The following is an 18,718-nucleotide window of genomic DNA, read 5'->3' as shown; positions in this document are numbered from 1 at the left end:
TACTTTCAGATTCTTTATGGAAAAATATCCCGTTCATAGGTATTTTCGTAAAATGTAAATAATGCGGGCGTTGTAAAGAGGCTGTAATAATCATTTGGCTCAAATAACTGGCACATTTCGTACTTTTATTTACTAAAAAAAATCTTTTACCAGCTCTTAAAATATCGTCATATCTTTGTATGTTCTCTATATTGTGTTGTCCAAATATATTTTTTGTATCTGATAATGGGCCTTTTGATAATTTAAAAAGAGCAAATAGAAATAAAGTTTTCACAATTTGCTGTCAGGATTTCGGTTTTCTTCAAAATTAAAGCTATGAAACAAATAAGGTATAACTATTTACATAGCAATCTGCAGCAATCTGTTACCTTACGTAAAACAGGTACAAATGCATACATTTGCTTAAGTTTTTTGAACTTAAATAAATTAAAAAAAGCTTACAATAATATTGACGCGACAATTATCGTTGTTTGTGTTATTGGTATTTTTTTGTGGTATTCTTTAATGTTAAACTTTCGTAAGCAGCTTGGTAATTTTTAATGTAAGATCCGAGGTCACACCGATTCAGACGTCTAAATAAACTTAAAAGCAATAAAATCAATGAAATAAGTGGAAAATCAGCGTGAGTACCCTCTGAATAATCGATTTGTGACCGCTTAGACTGAGATGCGGCCCAAATTCGCCACAACAATGCTTACTTAACTGAATTTTCCCCAAAACATGACGCATCTGCGGCGGCTCCATGGCTACGCCTTTCCATTTGTGCCGGAACCACACGCACATACACACTCTCACCGACCATCGACGCCAACACAAACGCACCACACGCAGAGGGCGAATAAACGGAAAACAGAGAGAAATCAAGAGGAGCAGCAACTGGACAAAACGACATCATGGCACATCTTCTGGAGAACCAACTGTTCACGGCGGCCAAGACCATCGAGCAGCAGCTGGACCAGCAGCTAGACCGCTTGGACAACCTAGACTCGGACGATCTAAAGGCCCTTAGGGAGCAGCGCCTCCGCGAGATGAAGGACCTGAACAACAAGAAGCAGGAGTGGCTTAGAAACGTAGGTCATATTAGCAGGTCTTACTATTTTCTTGGCCATAAGGTGTAAAGGTTATTCTCTATAAATAGCTGAAGCTCAATGGATTTCAAGATAAGAGTTCATGATATACACTAGTATATTTTTTTGTTTTCCATTCTTATTTAATATATAGACCCAAACAAAAACCAAGGAATTCAAGTCGTTATATTTCCATAATATCTATAAGTACCAGCATTTAAATGTTATTTAAGGCTTCTTCCAATAAGACTCATTACATTTTTGTAGTCCTTTAATGTATTTTTTAAGTTGTATATCAAAATAATTTTAATAATACCGCAATATTAAGTCCAAACAATTTTTATAACTATTTAATAATATCAATGTTAGGTGATCCCACAATTTATAAGGAAAAAGCAATCCCTTTACCAATTCCTCTCTATTAAACCCTGACTAAAGCTGTAATCTCTAATTTCTAGGGTCACGGCACTTACACCGAGCTGGCTGACGAAAAGGAGTTTTTTGAGATGTCGAAAAAGTCGCCCAACATTGTTTGTCACTTCTATCGGGACAGCACCGAGCGCTGCAAGATCGTCGACATGCACCTGAAGATCCTGGCCGCCAAGCATGTTGAGGCCAAGTTCTGCAAGGTGAACGCCGAGAAAACTCCCTTCCTTACCCAGCGGCTGCGCATCAAGGTGATACCCACCATTGCTCTGGTGAAGGACAGCAAGACGAAGGACTTTATTGTGGGATTCACCGATCTGGGCAACTGCGACGACTTCGCCACAGAGATGCTGGAGTGGCGCATCGCCCACTCGGGGGCCATTGACTACAAGGGTGACCTGATGCAGCCGCCAGATGCGAAACGCAAACCATTTATCAACCGCCCACAGAAGACAATACGCGGCGGCTACGACTCGGATGACTCCGATATCGATCTGGATGACTAACTACGAGCAGCCCATCCCACACTCTCGATTTCCCCAGCTCCAGCTCCAGTTCCACACTCCCACACAAACACTCAAAAGCGATGGAGAAACGAAAACAGACACACACAAATCAAAACCTAGCACATGGATCTAAACCAATTAGGCATACTTTAGCGTTATTTATTTAATTATACAATTCCGATTACTCTGCTACGGTCCCCATCGCCACATAGAATAAGTGGCTAATTCGGTTGCCTTTCCCCCGATTATGTGCTTTAATATCTATCAGTTCAATCAGCCGCCTCGAAGGCTGAGCCACTCTAGCGAGCTTAAGCGTACTCAAAATTTGATCTTTATGGTACTTGCAATTCCAAATCTATGTGCACCTCTCAAGTATATATGTTTAGTTGAACATAGTTTTACAAATCGCTAACTCTACTGAATACGGTGAAAGTAAAACAAAAAAAAAAACAAACAAACAGCATAAAAGACAAGCAAAAACATCTGGCATATATATTTTTAACAGTTCAACAAAAGGTGTACTGCATTTCCTACTGTAGAGGTAACTAACACTTACATATGTACAAGTTTTTTATATTTATTTTTGTAATTCTACAAAGCATCAAAGGAAATCAAATATTAAATTGCATGTTCAAAACAAAGCATACGTACTTAATTACAAATGTCTTGGTAATTGGTTGTAAAGATGGATGGTTTTCACAGTGGTGGTTATTTCAGATTTTCTTGGCTATCTTTCTGAAATTTCGATAGTATAGACGAAGACAATTTGAACTTTCATTTGTATTTGTATTATCTTTTTACTGAAACAGAAACTTTTACAATTTTGTTAAGATCACTAGAAAAAATTTAATTTTCCGGGGATGCCATATGAATTTGAATTCATATCAACGAGTTTTGGAACAGCTCTCAGAATTTTTTTATCAAAGTTTTCACAAACCTTTAGAAATGTCTGTTTTCTCATATAATCGTCACTATACTTGGCTTAAATAACGTTTTTAAAGTTATAATTTAGACTTGTTAAGACTAAATTGCAGTTTTAGATTATTTGAGGTTGTAATATGATTATTGATTTTTGGGTTGATCACAAAATGTATGTTTAATTCTATTGTTATGGCTACAATATTTTATTTGACGAACTACTTGCCACGGTAGTACATTTTTTCGAGTGATCAAAAAGTCGTTCGTTTCGCGTGTTGGTATTTCACAGCTGATCCTGAGATTTAAACATTCCTCCCCTAAAACAGCTGCTTCATAAGGGTTGCCATTCCTGCCAAATCCAAATAAAGGAAAGGCCGCGCGAAGGGTAAAAAGGGACGCCGTCTGACGCTATTTACCTGAATGAAATGACGCAGTAATTCCGAGTAATTGCAGCTTGCTAGCCATAAAATACGCCAACGCAAATTCAATTATACCTGCAAGTTTGGTAAAATATCCATATTTTCATACAAATAATAAGTAAACAAAATCCACCACAGCATTCGCATTGCGAAACTCGAAGAGCGAAGAGGTTATCCAACATGGTTCTGGCTCCTGAAGTCCGAAGTATTGTGAAGGCCCTTAAGGGATCGAATAGCTGCGAGGAAATAGCCCAGATCCTGGAGTGCGACGTGGAGAGTGTAATGAGCTGCATCCGGGAATGTGAGCTGCTCGAGGGCAAGACCGCCACGTTGAGATTGCCACAGCGGCCGAAGGCAGCAGCAGCAACATCGCCACTGATCGCCCAGGATGACGAAAAGAAGCGCGAGGTGGGCCGACCCAAGGTCCTGGAAAACCGGCAGCTTGTCGAGCGGATGCTAACCGATAATCCCCACTTCACCTCAATCGATGTCCAGCGGGAACTCGCCCGGCACGGCATCGAGGTGAGCCGCAGAACCTTACAGCGCAGAATCAGCGAGATTCGCTCCAAGAACAACCAGCAACCGAGATCTCCGTCCCCAAAAAAATCAAACCCTCTTGGCCTCAGCGAGGAAGCCAAAAGAAAGAGATTGGCCTGGGCCAAAGCCCATCAGGATTGGACGGTACGCGACTGGCGCAACATCTTCAACATGGATGATCTTAAGTTCGTGGACGAATCATCGCCGCCGAAAGAGATCTTCCTGGACACTTTAATGGGACCTGAGGGCTCCGTGTGCAGTGACCTCAATCTACTGGAGCAACTGATGGCCATTATCCAGCCAAGGATTCAAAACCAAGCGCCCAATAATGTCGGCGAGTTCCGGGCTGTTTTGTACGACGTTTGGCACAGCGACCAGGACATGGTGGACAAGATCGAAATGCTCTACGAGTCGATGACGTGGCGGGTTTCGGCGGTCCTCCGCAGTGACGGGGATCAAACCGAGTTCTGCTAGCCCAGCTATAGACTCAAACCGTATTCAGAATTATAAATGTTGAATTTAAAATGTCAATAATTATTTTTATTTTACATCATGTTTGATTATGTTATTAAGTTTTTTGTGACCATAATATGTACATGGTACACTCTGATTGGTTTCCATATCTAATAATTAATTTCCTTTCAGTTTTGTGAAGAAACCGTTTGGTTACAAACCTTTTTAATTTTGACCAGAGAAACATTTTAATAAATAAAGTGTTTACGAAATAGAATTGCACATATGCCAATATTTTTACTTGGAATTAAACACAAAATTAACAAATGTATATCTTTTTGTCAGAAAGCCCTTGTGAATAAAGATCGAATAAATTTATTGATATCTTTTTTGCCAGTGTAAAAACTATAATTATTAGGTGTTTAAGCAACTCTACCCGATCAATATTATATATATATATATATATATATCCTTTTCGATATGAAAATAAAAAAAGGGTACTTTCTTTTAAAAAACTTCTAAATTATTCATGATTTTAAAAGGTATCTAATAACTTTCACAACATTAAAATATGTTTAGCGTAGAGGTTCAGTTTCCCTCTTGAATTTGTTTTGAGCTCTTTGAGCATGACAATATATATTGTAGGGCAACGACTATAAAATATACTACTCCAATAACAATAAAATAAAAGGCGTAGACTGTAAACTGCTGAAAAACATCCAGATTTAGATTGGCTTTCTCCGAGACAACAGCAAATGTCAGGATACATTGCAGGATGAGGCCCACAAACGTGTTGAAACCGAAAACCAGAGCGAAGCTATCCTCCAGCAAGCTGCTGGCCAATTCTGAACTATAATAGCAGAGGCTTTGATAAATGCATAATGGAAAGATAATTATTGTGGAGTTACCTGGCCACCGTTATGGTGAATGCAAATAACCCACCGTAGAGCACATAGCCCAGGTAGGAAAGGTATATATTGGCTGTCCAGCAGGAAAGGAGCACACAACCGCCTTCAAGGATCGACAGAAGAGCCATCGAGAGCAAGCTGCTCCTGGTGCTCAAACGTCCAGCATGGAAGTATCCGGCGAGAAGGGCGAAGACAGCACTCAGAAGGGTCAGAGCAACGTCCACCGCTCCATTCCAAGCAATCTTCAGAAAAAACCTCAAGGATTACCCATTTACTCTTTATATTATCATAATTAACTCACTGTTGGCTCATTTTCGAAGGACTTCCACACCACCTGCATATAGGTGGTAATCTGCAGAAATCCAGCCAGGCTAATGGCATACCATAAACTCCATTGTACCACTAATGTATTGGTATATGCACTACGGAAATGTGACCAGAGAAGCTGCCACGCGGGTATCTTCTCACTTGGATTGGACGATGTTTTCGGTTTAATTTCCTCCGGTTTCCCCTGATCTGAGCCCTTTTCCAGGCCTCCATCATCCGGTTTGGTATCACCTTTTATGGCTTCTGTTTTGTTGTGGAAGTACAAACTCTTTTCCACTTTGGGTAGGCCGAAGGCCCAAAGCAGTGCCACAACTTGAGCTATCAATAAACGTGATTAGTTAATAAACGAACTATGTAATCTAATTTAGATTACTGGGAACCTACAGCTCACGGATATGTAGAACAGTTGTTTGTAGTTCATCCACTGCATTCCGATCACCAGCTGCGCCAGGAGTCCGGCCACCAGTTTGCCCACGAACATGGCCGCCCGGGTATGCGAGGTCACCCTAGGATAGTACTGTTTGTCCACCTTGGCGTAGATGTACGAGTAGTAGGCCACCTCGGCCGCCTGATAAAAGCCATAGAACACCTCCACCACCTGCAGGCCCCTCAAAGTGCTGGTCCAGATCAGAGTGCCCCAGATGCATATCCCCGTAATAGCATTTGCGATAATCACGGGTTTGTATCTGTAGCACATTAACAAGTAAAAAGTTATGGCAGACAATAAAGATTGCATTTCTGGTACTATACCTGAGTAAGTCCGTTATGAGGAAGACGAAAATTAGGAGAGCCAGGTAGGCGTATGTGCCCACCGGGTAGACGGATCGGTTGACCTCATCCTGGGTGACGTGATACCACTCGCCCATCAGGATCTCCGCATGGTAAGGCTCCGAGGGGCGGAGTTCCCGGAGGAACCCGAAAATGCAGAGCACCCACGATATCTTCAGCCAAGACTCCATCCCGCCACGATTGTCGGCTTAAATCTAATCGCGATAATTTACGCTAGCCAGCGATTTTGTGCTCGCAGTGGCTATATGTCTGGCAGCGTGGAGCTTCGACTAGCTATTATAATAATTGCATATTCCTCGGAGGGGTTTGTAGGCAAGTCCCGAGTATAGAGATTTACTTCGACGTTTGTAATCAGTGCTGGGCCATTCGAGATTTACGATCTAAGCGTTCTCCCATTTTTTGCTGGCCAGCGGAGCGAAGGGGTGGTGTGTTGGGTCTCCGGAAAGTTTCCGCTTACACCAAACATGATCACGATCTTGATTGAGCTGCTCTCGGCTGGTGTGGTTCCCACTTCAAGTTGGCCATAGAAATTATCAACTAATTAGCCCATTAACGTGGCACTTAAGTGGACCTTGCAGTGAAATTCTCAGAGAATCTAAAAGAGCCGTGCTGTTTATTAATATGTGTGTAATCTATAAATGCAAAATATCAACACTGATAAGTTAATAATCAGCGACAGACTATTGTTCCGGGTATATTAGTATTAGATCTTAAGGGAATTCCGTTCATAAAAATATTTGTTTTGGACAACAAACTCAGTTTTAGTATTACTTAGATCTAACAGAAGCCAGCACATATTAAATGGATATCAATTACAGCTAAATTTATTCTTAGACAAACTACTTTAGTTCGCGATTGCTTAATTGTTACCAACCACTTCCTGGTGTTAATATATAATCGTCTTTTTTGAACTAGAAATCTGTATTTTGATTAAACAGCTATCATTTACCTCGTCCATTAAGCCCCTTATAAATTAAAATAATTAGGTTTAGTGAACGACGAGATCTATCAATAAAACACAGAGTAATTCTATTAAAGCCCCGTATCTTTATTCCGCCACACTTGAGATTGATTGTGCGCTCTATAAATGGAAGTCTGCACAAAATACTTGGAACTCGGCAACAGATTGCCGAACAGACGGCTTAAATATTCTAAGAATACAATCAGCCATCGCGGGAGTACCATCTAATAGTATTCCATCAATAGGAACATGTCTTTCTTAAGTAACAAAGTTGTGGCCGGCAATCGGAAATCGGCAACTGGCGACTTTAAGAACTTGATAAATGCATCTGGAATTAATCCAGAGAGTTCTCCAGCCTCTCGATATCGTTATCGCGGAACCAGATGTACTCAATCAGCACGGATATCAGATACAGCACGCCCACGGCAATAAAATAAAAAGCATAGACGGTGTACTGACCAACGGGGTCAAGCTCAAAGCCCGTATCCGTCACAAATATCATGGTTAAGAGCGATTGGAAAATGAGGGCCACCAACGTGTTGAAGCCGAAAACCAGCCCGAAGCTATCCTCCTGCAGATTTCGGGCCACTTCAGCACTGCAGAGATTAAAAGAAAGCTGAGATTATGGATACACCTGGAAATTAGGCAGCTCACCTGGCCACCGTAATGGTGAATCCGTAGAGGGCTCCGAACAGCACGAATCCCGTATAAGACCAGTAAATGTCCTCCGTCCAGCAGCAGATCAGCACACAGCCGCCCTCCACGGCGGACAAAAGGGCCAGGATCAGAAGAGATGTTCGCGGTCTGAGACGTCCAGTGTGCAGATAACCTGCGCCCAATGCAAATAGTGCGGCCAGAGCTGTTAGAACAGCGTCAACGGCTCCATTCCAGGCTATCAGAGGCTCTGGTTCGATTACTTTCCACAGAACCTGCACGTAGTAAGTTACTTGCAAATAACCGGCCAGCCCAATCGCGTACCACAAACTCCATTGAATGACCCGCGGATTGGTGTAGGCATTGTGGAAGTGATTCCACAAAAGACCCAGTGCTCCGGGCTGTCTGGGAGTACGCTCTTGAGGCTGATCCACCACATCCAGGTTGCCTTCCCCAGGCAACTGGGTCTGCTGATCCCCAATGGACAACTGCTCCCGATGGAAGTAAAGACTTTTATCCACTGCGGGTAAACTGAAGGCCCAAAGCATGGCAATTATTTGAGCTGTAAATAAAATTCTTGTTTAATATTTGAATTCTGAGATTTTCTGTAATTAAATTAAGCTCTTATTTAAGTGCTTACTGGCCAGCGTTATATAGTTCAGCTCTTTATAGTTCATTAGCTCCAGATAGAGCATTAGCTGCGATGTAATTCCGGAAATCAGCTTGCCGGCAAACATGGCCGCTCGGGTGTGAGAGGTTACCTTGGGATAATACTTCTTATCCACTTTGGCATAGATATACGTATAGTAGGCCACCTCGGCGGCCATATAGGTGCCGTATAATACTTCTAGGATCTGCAGGGACAGCAGACTGGTGGTCCAGATGAGCATGCTCCAGATTATCACTCCAGTGGCACCAATAGTGATAATTAGCGGCTTATACCTATAGCAAAACAGAAAACACTATAGTGAAATGTTTGTCGAGTTAATGTAAAATCAGAGCTGTTCGATTTTTAGCTTTGTCACACATTTGGTTGCTTTTTCCCTTGCAAATGAATTTGGCTGACTCGAAATGAATTTTTGGCTAGTAGAGTTAAAAGTATGACTTTGAAGAGTAAGGCCAAATTGTTATCAGACGTGTTTTATTTAATTATAATCAGTCTTGCAATTTTTACAGGTGGAGTTTAAGGTGCAGTACAAAATAAACTAAAACTAATTCCAATTAAGATGAAAACACATTAAATTTTTTTAAAGCCAAATAAATTTTTAAAATATCTGATTTTTACTTAACAAGTATTAATTGTTGTAATTTTTAAATTGAAAATACTTTTTTATTATAATTTGAAATGAACACCAAAGAAAAAAACACCGTCACTTAATTATGACAAATTTATATTTACCTCAGGAAATCTGTTATTAAGAAAACAAAGACCAGCTGAACGAGGTAAGAATAGGTGCCCACTGGATAGACATCATGGGTTAGCTGGAAGAAAAACAAACTATCATTATTACAAATGGTTAATCAGTAATACTTTACTGCACACCTGTTCCTCCGTGATATTCCGCCAGGGACCCAGGAGGTACTCCGTGACATAGGGCTCCGATGGACGGATCTCGCGGATGCAGCCGAAGACGCACAACAGACAGGAAATCTTTAGCCACTCCCTCATCTTTGCAACCTTCTAACGGTCACTGACGTAATAAACAACGTAATGGCACGTAACACAATTAGACGAAGAGCGCTTGAATCGGATGCCCTTAGTTGGTTTTCTGCATGTGGACAGGTGAAGCTCAATATATTGCCTAGACTCTCGGAAAATCTGGCGTTTCACGCCATGGTCTCGTCGTCGTCGTGTACTCAATCTAATCTCTTCACTACGCGGATCCGAAATTATCACCTCCAAGTGCCCGCAATGTATTTACACAGAAATCGCTCTTAGATAATGGCGAATTTATAATACGGTCTGTCAATCTGTCGTTTACTTTTTGAAAGTCATATCATATATAAACCATCGTATATACATATAAGCGCACAGGTGGGCTTGTTCTGCAGTTTTCCACACGTGTTGAATGCCAAAAATTGAATGATCGTCGTTTTCAATATAGACGTTGCTATCGATTTGTCGCCAGCACAGCACTTTGGGTATAATAAACATTTATTTTACCTTATACGAAAGCGGCAATTAAAATCAATTGACTTCCGAGCCATAAATAAATTCGATTTCATGTTGCGTTGCCGGCTGTTACGTCACGCAAACAACAACAACGCTGCAGCATCTGTTCGCACAAACAGCTCGAATGGTTGGCAACGCGGCTCAGCTGTTCTGTTCTCACCTGACCGTCACTTACAGCTGTGTTCAAAATAATAGGTGCTTTAAGCAATTAATATTAGTTTAAAATAAATTTTTAAAAACATTTCTATATTTTCATGTGTTGAAAATTGATAAATAAAGGATTTATATACTCCTTCGCTGAAATCTTTGGTTTCTGGGTTAGTGGAAATTCGGTCCGAAAGCAACCTTTTCACCCATTAAGTAGTGGTAAAAAACACATTGGTATTGTAAAAAACACACGTTTATTTAGCGCGCTCAGTTTAAAATTAGTAATAAGTTGAGTGTGGTACAGAGTATTCGGATTTGTATGCATATCAAACAAATTTAGAGGCAAAACGTTAGCTATTTACACAAACAGAGGGGCACACGTGGAATTTAGTGGGGGTTTTGACTGACTACGAGCTAAAATTGGCCACGGAAAGTTAGAAAGATACACGTAGAAAAATTCTTAACAGCAACGAGACATTGAGGTTGGGCTTCTCCGCTATCCGTGGATGGTTAATCTTGGCAAGGGGGTTTCCCCCAGTTCCCTCACTGCTGGGCAATGGGCGCCGATGTGGGCGTGGCCACGGGCGGGGTGGAGGTGGCGGGATCCGCGGTCACGAACTCAATGGAGGCGGAATTGATGCAGTAGCGTTTGCGGGTCGGTTTCGGACCATCCTCGAAGACGTGACCCATGTGGGCGTTGCAGCGGGCGCAGCGGACCTCGGTGCGTATACGTTCTGGATGTGCGATTAGTAGTAAAATATTGCCCCCTATTTAGTTTGCATTTTGCCATTTTGTGGGATTAATTGGATACGTTTTGTTTTTTTTTTTGTAGCGCATTTGTTTCACATTTTTTTTTACAATATTTTAATTTTTTTGGATCGTTTTGCAAGGGTAATTCAAAGTTTTCGTTGTAAACAAATCAACAGAAATAGAAAATTGATTGCAAAATGGGTGATAAATGAAAAGCAGGAAGATAAAAACAGAGACAGATCGAAGAAATCACGGCAAATAAGTGGGAGGTGCATCGAAGAGCGAAGAACAAGGCGAAAGAAGTGGTGCAGAAGAGAGCGATAAATAAGAATGGACGGCGGCAGTTGAAAATGATGAAATGAAATCACATAAATTAGGTGAAAAACATGACGAATCAGAAATAATGATCGTTTTCCGAGTGATTTGGTGTACATATTATTTTGGTTAATTAAGCATTTTATGTGTCGTGTATTGGGTGTTACAATTTCAGCAGTGAGTAGTGTTTTTTGTTAGCAAAACAAACCCCCAAATAACGTTTATAGGCGTACATTTAGTTTTTTTTTGTTTTTGTTTTGTTTTTGGAAGCGAGTTAAAAAAAGAGAAATAGAAAATATACGAAAATACACATTATTCGATTGGCTTGAGACACTCTATAAAGTTTATGGATATAATGTTGGTTACAATATTAGAGTTATGTTATTCAAAAAGACATTGACCATGAGTAAGAAGCAACAAAATTATAAATAAAAGCAAGATCGTAGAAAACAAATTACAACACCAGCAAATAAAATACATATGCGGAAATATTTTAAAATAAAAGCGCTACACACTTACAAACAAACACATAATGGCCCTGGCCCAAAAATAAAGCCAACCGACCTTGGATAATGATCGAAATGGGAATATGAAATAAGCTTTTATGTTCTCCACTTTTTTTTTGTGGATTTATAACTGAAAAAGGGGTGTAAGATGACATTCAACCGAAAAAAAACTTAGATAAACCAAATATGGAAACCCTAGACTGATCCTTAATACACTTGTAACTTTGCCCAAACATAATTGTTTGATTTAACATGTAAACTCCTACGAAATATGTTAAATATTATTAACGTACAATATTTCCTAAGATTACGTAACAAAAGAAGTAGAGTTCGTACTATTCAGTAATAGATGAGGGCCAACCAAAAAGTGTGCATAAACCAATAACAGGAATTATAGATTCCTTTTTTCGTTTACAAATCCGGAATAAGCTTTTATAAAATTACTCAATTTTTCACCATCCGGCAGTATAATAGAGATTTGAAACCGAAACAGAGTAGACTTAGATGAAAGGTGAAAGGAAAGATAAGTAAATGGGTTCTTGGACTGATCTACAACACTAATCTCTCACTCCTCGTTCCATAATACATTTCCAAACATCGTTCTTGTACAAGCTTTGTTTTTTGTTAAACTTTTTTTTAGCATAATAAACTCCTATAAAATTGCGAAAAATCTTTTTTCAGGCATGAAGGTCTTAGAAAGGTGCTGTAGAGATATATCTGCTCTAACTCCCCGTGGTATACAGTATATCTTCCAGGTCTATATGGGGCTCCTCCGGATATAATCTTCGTTGAGAATCGCAGGCATATCGGTCATTATTTCTTGGACGAGGCCGTCGGAGGATCCGCCTTCGATGGCGCCGAGCTTTTCACAAAATCGATGGAGGCGGAGTTGATGCAGAAGCGGCGATGCTTGGGCGGCGGTCCGTCGTCGAAGACGTGGCCCATGTGGGCGGAGCAGCGGGAGCAGCGCACCTCTGTGCGCACCATGCCTAGCGTTTTCGAAATGACTACTGTTGGTTTAATCGGTTTAACAGTGATACTCGGGGGGTTCAGAGTCGAAATGGAGTTTGTTTTATGTGTGTGTGTGTGTAATTCGTTTTAAGAGAAAGAAGTTTCGAGAAAGTCAGGCGGGATAGAAGAGGGGATAAGAGAACACAATACTCGGTTAGGAATTAATTTTAGTCGCTTCTCCTCGCTCAGTTGCACATTCAGGTGCTGCAACGGCAGCAGGAACACTCACAAGTCACAATCAACGCCACAAGACTAGACAGTATAACAGTATAACAACGACAAGGCCAACGGCCAACGGCACAACTACAGTGAACTCTGGGCACAGTTTACGATCAAGACAAACAAAGCCGAAACATAACAACAAACAAGGCAGCACAAACAGCACAAATCAGGAATGAGTTAATTTACTATTTCTTTGGTATCTTGGCTACATTTTACTACGTCTATAAGCCTTTATTTTGCCTTAATCTATAATTTGGTGTATTTACTGTTACTTATTATCACATATTATATCAGGCATTTGATTTTATAATAAAATTAAGAGTCTTTTTAAATGCATTGTTTTTTATATCTACAAAAGTATTTAAAGAAATTTTAAAAATAATTTCAAGACACGGAAGTAAAGCAATTCTGCATTTTTCTACCATTACTTTGTTACTATTAATTAGTGTAAAACAAATATTTTGTAGATTATAGAATTCGGCCATCAGTCACAGTTAATACTGTTCAGCTTTTGAGGCTTTGGTATAAACGTAGTAAATATTTGTTTACTTTTCTAAACACTCGTTTAATTTTATGACCGCTCTTATTTTCACATGATAACTATGCATGTTTTCCTTTCGTCCAGACACGGTTTTATTGTCTCCTAGGCTCAACGCAAATTTCATTCTCAACTTTTGGGTGCGGCAACGAAACAGCAACTCAAATAAAAACAGAACTCAAAACGGTTTGCAAATAACAGCTAAGAGTGCGAAACAATGTCTAGGCCACCTAGTGGCTAGCTGGCCGGAAAGTGGGCCACATGGGCGATACGCACCTGGTATGCTGGCGTCGCGGTGCAGGGTGACCTTGCCCTTGTCGAGGACGTCGTTGAAGGCCGGCCATCCGCAGCCGGAATCGTATTTGGTGTCCGAGCTAAACAGGTCCTGGTGGCACACGATGCACTGGTACACGCCCTTCTCGTAGTGCTTGTTGTAGCAGCCTGCGGGATTTAAACAGATAATAAGTTAGTTGCTGTCTTAATAGCACTTTGATTTCTTATTCAATTAAGTGAACTGATTAAATGGTGAACGTTAATAATTTGTTGAATATTTTAAATATTCATTTTGTTGGTTAAAAATCTACCTAAAGAAACCGTAAAATCTTTTAGTTTTTACTGATGGTCTTGAGCATATTTTTTTATAATTTGAGGACCGTATTTTTAAAGGCTAATATTTAGTTGGTTTTTGAAGGATGTATGTAGTTCAAGAGAAATCTTTGATTTTTATGTTTATTAGTGATTTACTTATTGGAATGTATAAGGCGCTCCATATGTAAAGCTTTTAAGAATAAAGATTTTCTAATAGTAACCTAAATAAGAGAACAAAGTATTATGGTAATGAAATTCTAAGGGAATGCCCACCTGTGAATGGGCGCTCTGTTCCTGCCTCCTGGGTAACCTGATACTGCATTGGGGTCAGGCGCTTGCGCAGCTCCTCCTTGTTCACTGTAACCTTTTCGCTCTTGTTATCCATAGTCGCTTTGCCGGAATACCTTTTCGCCGGGTTGTCGCTGTCTTGACGTGAATCTGAAATTCAATACTTTAGTATTTATTTTGCGGTTGAGTTATGTGTGCTTTTCTGAAACCGCCCAGCTCACCACCAGTTAGGTAATGGAAACTGAGCTATTGTTATGGAGGATATTTATGGTCGCCAAGCTTCTGTAAGATTTCCCTAGGTAATCTTGCACTTATCAAATAGGTACTTTCAACTAAACCTTGGACAATCTTAATCTTCTGATTTAAATGCCATCTTTTGGCGCTCTACCGATAAGAACCAGGTGCCTTAGATTATCAACGATGAATTGCGAAAAATATTTTCCCAAAACACATAATCATCTTGTTTTGGTAAGAACTCGATTTGAGCCATAAACGAAACGAAAATAAGTTGGGTTTATAATCTTGATAAAACTAATTTTGTTTTTAAATGATTTATGATTTATTTTCAATAATATAATAATAATTTCATTTGCCGGATACATGCTTATAATGAGAAGAAAATATATGTTTACATTTTGTTACCAAATCGGCATGTTCTAAATGTAAATATAGACTATAAATAGCAGACTATAAATAAATCGACAAATATTCAAAAAGTGGGGCACTTTGCGTAGGCGTTGTTAGATGTAAAATGATCAGCTCCTATTCGAATCATAAGACCCCCAAAACATGGGGAATTCCAAATTGGAGTTGTGCAGCCAACGAATTTGTATACAAACATCGCGGCTAATTGGTGAAGGTGTAAACAGATTTGTTAAGTGCAGCCATCAAATGGAGTGGAGAAACGAAAACGCATTGGGCCAAAAATAGTTTTACGCTGCCCGCCGGCAATTAAGCGAAGTGGCGCCCAAAGTAAACACACGAAAGCAAAGTCGAAGGAGGAGGGGTAGTCACCTTTTATTTTGGGTTTTCCGAGTGCAACAATAGAAAAGCCAGCGAAGTGTGTCGCGGGCAATTGAAGACAATGAATTAATTTCGAGCAAAGGCTGAAAATAGCGGGGGAAATTGCGTTCGTTCATAAAGAATGCAAACGAGGCGGCAATTTGAACTAGAAATTGTGTCTAAAATTAGAGGATGGCCAATCGATGCGATGAGAGCAGCTTATTGTTTTTGGTTGAAAGCGGGACACACCCACAGGTATTCCAAACTATTTTTCTTTTTTTTTCACCTGTCACTCACCTGAAAAGTAGCGGTTTGTGGCGAAAATTCGAGTGCGCCGCAGTGCGTGGCGAGAAAGTGAAAACATTTTAGGCTAATTTCAGGCGACAACTGCACTTGGCACTGCCTGGTTATTTAATCAAAGAAGAAAAGCGTTGGGGAAAACGGCGGAAAGTCAATGTTTTGTCTACTGCGACCACGCGAACTAATATTTATGCAATGCGCGTTGCCACTTCCGTCTTTATTCGAATTTTTCCGTTCTATTTTCGTTTGGCTTGATTCGTGTGTTTGTGTGATTTGCAGGGAGAAAGCGCATTAGGGAGAAAGCAACGCTCATTAAAGAAAATTCGCTCGCTATTCTTCGCCAATGTCACTAAAAAAAATACACACACATTTTCCCACGCTAAACACGCGTGTCCTTGGATTTTCCCTGGAAAACTTCTCACCTGGTGAATAGCGCCAGAAATGGTGTTGCTTTGCTGCTATTTTTGGCCTTTTGTTTATGAGTCCGCCAATCGTTCAGCAAGCGTGCGTCCCAATGTTACGCAGCGATGGAAAATTAAAAACTAATACAAAAAAGCTGCTCGAAAAACAGCTGCCCATGAAAAATCAAACAGCTGGCTGCCTGCGTTGCCAATCAAGTCGAATATGAAATTATGGTATTTCACCGTCCCTGTCTTCCGGTCACACTTCTTGCAAACAGCTGGCTCCCAGCGTTGCCAACCACTGCGCAGTTGGTCAGTTAGCGCGATAACCAGTCTGGCAACACTGGGTACTTTGTTATTTTTTCTCCATCAAATTGTTTATCAGTATTAGAAAAAGAAACATAGGAAAACATAAAATTAGCTGCGCGACTAACCAGATTTGGGGTCCCAGCCACTTCCGCAGTTCGAAATATGTGCTAATCGCTCGAGCAGGTCGCAGAAAAGACCACACGCAAAGAGGGCGTCAACAAAAAGTCGTGGGGGAGTAAACCAGAACAAAAAGTCTAGGAAAAGTAAGACTCAGCCAAACACTCCATCGCAAACCGGAATTCTCGAGGCCATGAGCAACCACAGATACCATCAGGGGGGGAATTACATGCATCCCCGGATGTCCTATCCACACCACTTCACCTACGTGTCCTCGTGCGTGAAGTACATGATCTTCCTGCTAAACTTCCTCTTCTGGCTCTTTGGCGGCCTGCTCCTGGCCATCGGCGTTTACGCCTTCATGGACAAGCTGAAGGACGGCAACGGCTGGGTGAGATTTGACACGGTCTACGATGTGTTCTTCAACATTTCCCTTGTGATGATCATCGCCGGGGTCGTCGTCTTCTCGGTCAGCTTCGCAGGCTGTTTGGGAGCACTGCGCGAAAACACCTGTCTCCTGAAGTTCTACTCGATGTGCCTGCTCATGTTCTTCATCCTCGAGATGACGCTGGCCATCATCTGCTTTGTCTTCCCGCAATACATGAACTCCTTCCTTGAGTACCAGTTCACGGACAAGATCATCCACTCGTACCGCGACGACTCCGACCTGCAGAACTTCATCGACTTTGCCCAGCAGGAGTTCAAGTGCTGTGGCCTGAGCAACGCCGGATACCAGGATTGGAGTAAGTAGTCCTAGTCTATCATATAAATGGAGTAAAAATTGTTAGACCTAGATTTGTTCATAGAAAGTATGTTTATACTTAAAGGTTTCTAAAAAACTCAACTTGACCTTAGTAGAAATGAGTATAACTATTGCTAGTCCGTCACTTTAACGATTTCGTAACTTTTGGGCTCAATCCAAATTATTCTTAACTTCTTAAATTGTGAAATAACAATACCAAAAATTTATACTATTTAGATCCATTAGTTGATCCCATTAAATCTTCGAAAAATTTAGAACACTTGCGATCAATGAATCATTTAAACAAAAAATACTGTTTTTTTTAATATGATAAGTTGTGCAGGTATTAAAGCAAAATAAATTTAATCAATCTTTCACCAAACAAGGCAAAAACGAGTACTTCAACTGCTCCTCACCGTCAGTTGAAAAGTGCGGCGTGCCATACAGCTGCTGCATCAATGCCACCGACATCAGCTCCGGCCTGGTGAACATTATGTGCGGATACGGCGTGCAGGAGCAATCGGTGGCTGCCGCTAGTAAGCGCATCTGGACTAGCGGCTGCATCGAAATCGTCCGCGTCTGGGTGGAGCGTAACTTGTATGTGATTGCCGGCGTGGCCCTGGGGATCGCTCTGCTTCAGCTGTTCGTCATCTATCTGGCCAAGACCTTGGAGGGCCAAATCGACCTGCAAAAGTCGCGCTGGTCGTGAGTGCAATGCCACCATCCGTACCTGTACGGATATCCACCCTGCGAGGACGACCCGTACTACAATTCGCGAATGTGAGGCGGACTGTTCTGGTCCTGCCCGTGCTCAAATAATTTCAAACCGAAACCAACCCCTAGAATAATCCATAGCTCCCTATATACCATCTCTTGTGTTTTTGATCGATTCAAGTTCTAATGCCCACAAAAACAGTCTTACAAACGTATTTATACTCTTCTAGGCGTAAGTAACATATTTATACTCTAGAATATTCTTAAATGACAGCTATTTATGTTTTTACACTCTTAGTCAAAAGTAAAGTCGAACAAATTTAACGTTTTACTCGTATACATATGCAATACCGTACTATTTAAAAGACACTTGTATATAAGCTAGCGAGTTCCATAAGAAATATGCATTTAAAATGAAAATTATATATAAACGACGAAACCAAAACTGCATGCACGTTTGTTAAACACAACAACATACTAGAATTATTAGCATTTTTAAGTATTTGCGCGCGTTTGTCTGCAAACCTTGTTGTAGTGCGTATTTAAATACAGACATTCTATACGTGTAATCCGGACTTTTTATTGGGAGCATATCTAGTTTATACATCTACATACTTTTATCTAAGAGCA

The 18,718-nt window shown here is 40.7% G+C and overlaps 6 protein-coding genes across 13 annotated transcripts; 3 read left to right on the top strand and 3 right to left on the bottom strand.

The window, feature by feature from the left end:
- Positions 1-516: 516 nt before the first annotated feature.
- LOC108047560 (thioredoxin domain-containing protein 9) lies at positions 517-2,654 on the top strand. Its single transcript, XM_017127795.2, has 3 exons — positions 517-622; positions 832-1,070; positions 1,526-2,654. The coding sequence occupies exons 2-3, from the start codon at positions 894-896 to the stop codon at positions 1,997-1,999; spliced, it is 651 nt and encodes a 216-aa protein (XP_016983284.1). The 5' UTR covers positions 517-622; positions 832-893; the 3' UTR covers positions 2,000-2,654.
- Positions 2,655-3,273: 619 nt separating this feature from the next.
- Positions 3,274-4,715, top strand: LOC108047559. 4 transcript variants are annotated; one of them, XM_017127792.2, is made up of 2 exons: positions 3,274-3,413; positions 3,475-4,715. In XM_017127792.2, the coding sequence occupies exon 2, from the start codon at positions 3,517-3,519 to the stop codon at positions 4,345-4,347; it is 831 nt and encodes a 276-aa protein (XP_016983281.2). In that variant the 5' UTR covers positions 3,274-3,413; positions 3,475-3,516; the 3' UTR covers positions 4,348-4,715. The 4 variants fall into 4 exon arrangements, with proteins under 4 accessions (XP_016983281.2, XP_016983282.2, XP_016983283.2 ...); XM_017127793.2 differs by having other exon boundaries at positions 3,274-3,417; XM_017127794.2 differs by having other exon boundaries at positions 3,274-3,422; positions 3,498-4,715.
- LOC108047538 (thiamine transporter 2) lies at positions 4,392-7,024 on the bottom strand. Its single transcript, XM_017127751.2, has 5 exons — positions 6,312-7,024; positions 5,946-6,247; positions 5,536-5,879; positions 5,235-5,476; positions 4,392-5,176 (listed from the first exon to the last, which is right to left on the bottom strand). Exons 1-5 carry the CDS (start codon positions 6,518-6,520, stop codon positions 4,915-4,917), a joined length of 1,359 nt encoding a protein of 452 aa, XP_016983240.2. The 5' UTR covers positions 6,521-7,024; the 3' UTR covers positions 4,392-4,914.
- A 353-nt stretch (positions 7,025-7,377) lies between these two features.
- Positions 7,378-10,430, bottom strand: LOC108047554 (thiamine transporter 1). Its single transcript, XM_017127783.2, has 5 exons — positions 9,509-10,430; positions 9,365-9,447; positions 8,606-8,907; positions 7,966-8,527; positions 7,378-7,907 (listed from the first exon to the last, which is right to left on the bottom strand). The coding sequence occupies exons 1-5, from the start codon at positions 9,632-9,634 to the stop codon at positions 7,646-7,648; spliced, it is 1,335 nt and encodes a 444-aa protein (XP_016983272.1). The 5' UTR covers positions 9,635-10,430; the 3' UTR covers positions 7,378-7,645.
- A 90-nt stretch (positions 10,431-10,520) lies between these two features.
- LOC108047556 (methionine-R-sulfoxide reductase B1) lies at positions 10,521-16,401 on the bottom strand. 5 transcript variants are annotated; one of them, XM_017127787.2, is made up of 4 exons: positions 16,228-16,401; positions 14,489-14,653; positions 13,904-14,068; positions 10,521-11,052 (listed from the first exon to the last, which is right to left on the bottom strand). In XM_017127787.2, the coding sequence occupies exons 2-4, from the start codon at positions 14,598-14,600 to the stop codon at positions 10,829-10,831; spliced, it is 501 nt and encodes a 166-aa protein (XP_016983276.1). In that variant the 5' UTR covers positions 14,601-14,653; positions 16,228-16,401; the 3' UTR covers positions 10,521-10,828. The 5 variants fall into 5 exon arrangements, with proteins under 5 accessions (XP_016983276.1, XP_016983274.1, XP_016983275.1 ...); XM_017127785.2 differs by lacking the exon at positions 16,228-16,401 and adding an exon at positions 15,803-15,970; XM_017127786.2 differs by lacking the exon at positions 16,228-16,401 and adding an exon at positions 15,803-15,969 and having other exon boundaries at positions 10,521-11,019.
- Positions 16,402-16,505: 104 nt separating this feature from the next.
- LOC108047555 (tetraspanin-33) lies at positions 16,506-18,657 on the top strand. Its single transcript, XM_017127784.2, has 2 exons — positions 16,506-17,375; positions 17,761-18,657. The coding sequence occupies exons 1-2, from the start codon at positions 16,826-16,828 to the stop codon at positions 18,081-18,083; spliced, it is 873 nt and encodes a 290-aa protein (XP_016983273.1). The 5' UTR covers positions 16,506-16,825; the 3' UTR covers positions 18,084-18,657.
- Positions 18,658-18,718: the final 61 nt, after the last annotated feature.

This window comes from Drosophila rhopaloa, unplaced genomic scaffold (assembly GCF_018152115.1).
Source record: "Drosophila rhopaloa isolate 14029-0021.01 unplaced genomic scaffold, ASM1815211v1 contig_178, whole genome shotgun sequence".
Classification (NCBI taxonomy): Eukaryota; Metazoa; Arthropoda; class Insecta; order Diptera; family Drosophilidae; genus Drosophila; species Drosophila rhopaloa.
Note: the sequence above shows the minus strand (reverse complement) of the source record. Positions and strands in the feature narration are given on the sequence as shown.

Bases quoted from the DNA above. Each gene is read 5' to 3' on its own strand.
- LOC108047560 (XM_017127795.2), top strand. From the start codon at position 894: ATGGCACATCTTCTGGAGAACCAACTGTTCACGGCGGCCAAGACCATC. The intron at 1,071-1,525 runs GTAGGTCATATT...TCTAATTTCTAG, and splicing joins AGCAGGAGTGGCTTAGAAAC to GGTCACGGCACTTACACCGA.
- LOC108047559 (XM_017127792.2), top strand. From the start codon at position 3,517: ATGGTTCTGGCTCCTGAAGTCCGAAGTATTGTGAAGGCCCTTAAGGGA.
- LOC108047538 (XM_017127751.2), bottom strand. From the start codon at position 6,520: ATGGAGTCTTGGCTGAAGATATCGTGGGTGCTCTGCATTTTCGGGTTC. The intron at 6,248-6,311 runs GTATAGTACCAG...AATGTGCTACAG, and splicing joins CTCATAACGGACTTACTCAG to ATACAAACCCGTGATTATCG. The intron at 5,477-5,535 runs GTGAGTTAATTA...TTTTTTCTGAAG, and splicing joins CCTTCGAAAATGAGCCAACA to ATTGCTTGGAATGGAGCGGT.
- LOC108047554 (XM_017127783.2), bottom strand. From the start codon at position 9,634: ATGAGGGAGTGGCTAAAGATTTCCTGTCTGTTGTGCGTCTTCGGCTGC. The intron at 9,448-9,508 runs GTGTGCAGTAAA...TTTTTCTTCCAG, and splicing joins GGAATATCACGGAGGAACAG to CTAACCCATGATGTCTATCC. The intron at 7,908-7,965 runs GTGAGCTGCCTA...TAATCTCTGCAG, and splicing joins TTCACCATTACGGTGGCCAG to TGCTGAAGTGGCCCGAAATC.
- LOC108047556 (XM_017127785.2), bottom strand. From the start codon at position 15,869: ATGTTTTCACTTTCTCGCCACGCACTGCGGCGCACTCGAATTTTCGCC. The intron at 14,654-15,802 runs GTGAGTGACAGG...ATTGAATTTCAG, and splicing joins CACAAACCGCTACTTTTCAG to ATTCACGTCAAGACAGCGAC. The intron at 14,069-14,488 runs GTGGGCATTCCC...TAAATCCCGCAG, and splicing joins AACAGAGCGCCCATTCACAG to GCTGCTACAACAAGCACTAC.
- LOC108047555 (XM_017127784.2), top strand. From the start codon at position 16,826: ATGAGCAACCACAGATACCATCAGGGGGGGAATTACATGCATCCCCGG. The intron at 17,376-17,760 runs GTAAGTAGTCCT...TCACCAAACAAG, and splicing joins CGCCGGATACCAGGATTGGA to GCAAAAACGAGTACTTCAAC.